General features: G+C 51.6%; 1 protein-coding gene across 1 annotated transcript in view; it reads right to left on the bottom strand.

Moving 5' to 3' along the window:
- Positions 1 to 377, bottom strand: part of LOC109926403 (cathepsin F-like) — a 7,908-nt gene extending 7,531 nt beyond the window's left edge. Inside the window, exon 1 of the mRNA XM_048619757.1 lies at positions 269 to 377. Within this exon, the coding sequence (XP_048475714.1) occupies positions 269 to 356 (88 nt within the window). The 5' untranslated portion in view covers positions 357 to 377. The remainder of the gene's footprint in view (positions 1 to 268) is intronic.
- Between the last annotated feature and the right edge of the window lie 647 nt (positions 378 to 1,024).

The raw sequence follows: 1,024 nt of genomic DNA, 5'->3' as shown, positions 1-1,024 counted from the left end.
CCCAGGGATGTGCAGGTTAGGGTGGATTGGCCGTGCTAAATTGTCCCGTAGTGCCCAGGGATGTGTACGTTAGGGTGGTTTGGCCGTGGTAAATATGGGATTATGGGGACAGTGTTGGGGGGGGTGGTATGTTCTTCAGAGGGTCAGTGCAGACTTGATGGGCCGAATGGCACTGTTGGGAGATGCTTCACCAGCTGACCTCCCAAAGCCTGAACAGTTGAAGAATGATTGTGCCAAGTGCAGAATATTTCCCACGCGTGTCCCTTACCGGAAATGTCACTGAACTTGTTCACTCCATAGACAGCCGTGGCTCGGTCTTCTCCCTGCATCTGTTTGGCATCTTTGAGATTCTCCATAAAGATCTGGAACCTTCTCTCCTCTTCAGCCGAACACAGTTCAAGAGAGAGTCAGAGACCAGCAATCAGTGTCACTTGGCTTGGTGAGTGTGTGAGAGAATGTGTGTGTGCGTGTGCGTGACTGTGTGTGAGAATGTGTGTGTGTGTGTGCGTGACTGTGTGAGAGAATGTGTGTGTGTGTGTGTGCGTGACTGTGTGTGAGAATGTGTGCGTGTGTGTGCGTGACTGTGTGTGAGAGAGAATGTGTGCGTGTGTGTGCGTGTGCATGTACGTGACTGTGTGAGAGTGTGTGTGTGCATGTGCGTGTGTGAGAGAGTGTGTGTGTGAGAGTGTGTGTGAGAGAATGTGTGTGTGTGCGCGTGACTGTGTGTGAGAATGTGTGTTTGTGCGCGTGACTGTGTGTGAGAATGTGTGCGTGTGTGTGCGTGACTGTGTGTGAGAGAGAATGTGTGCGAGTGAGTGTGTGAGAGAATGTGTGTGTGCGTGTGCGTGACTGTGTGTGAGAATGTGTGTGTGTGTGTGCGTGACTGTGTGAGAGAATGTGTGTGTGTGTGTGTGCGTGACTGTGTGTGAGAATGTGTGCGTGTGTGTGCGTGACTGTGTGTGAGAGAGAATGTGTGCGTGTGTGTGCGTGTGCATGTACGTGACTGTGTGAGAGTGTGTGTGTG

The sequence above is a fragment of the Rhincodon typus genome, chromosome 43 (assembly GCF_021869965.1).
Source record: "Rhincodon typus isolate 14 chromosome 43, sRhiTyp1.1, whole genome shotgun sequence".
In the NCBI taxonomy this organism is placed as follows: domain Eukaryota; kingdom Metazoa; phylum Chordata; class Chondrichthyes; order Orectolobiformes; family Rhincodontidae; genus Rhincodon; species Rhincodon typus.
Note: the sequence above shows the minus strand (reverse complement) of the source record. Positions and strands in the feature narration are given on the sequence as shown.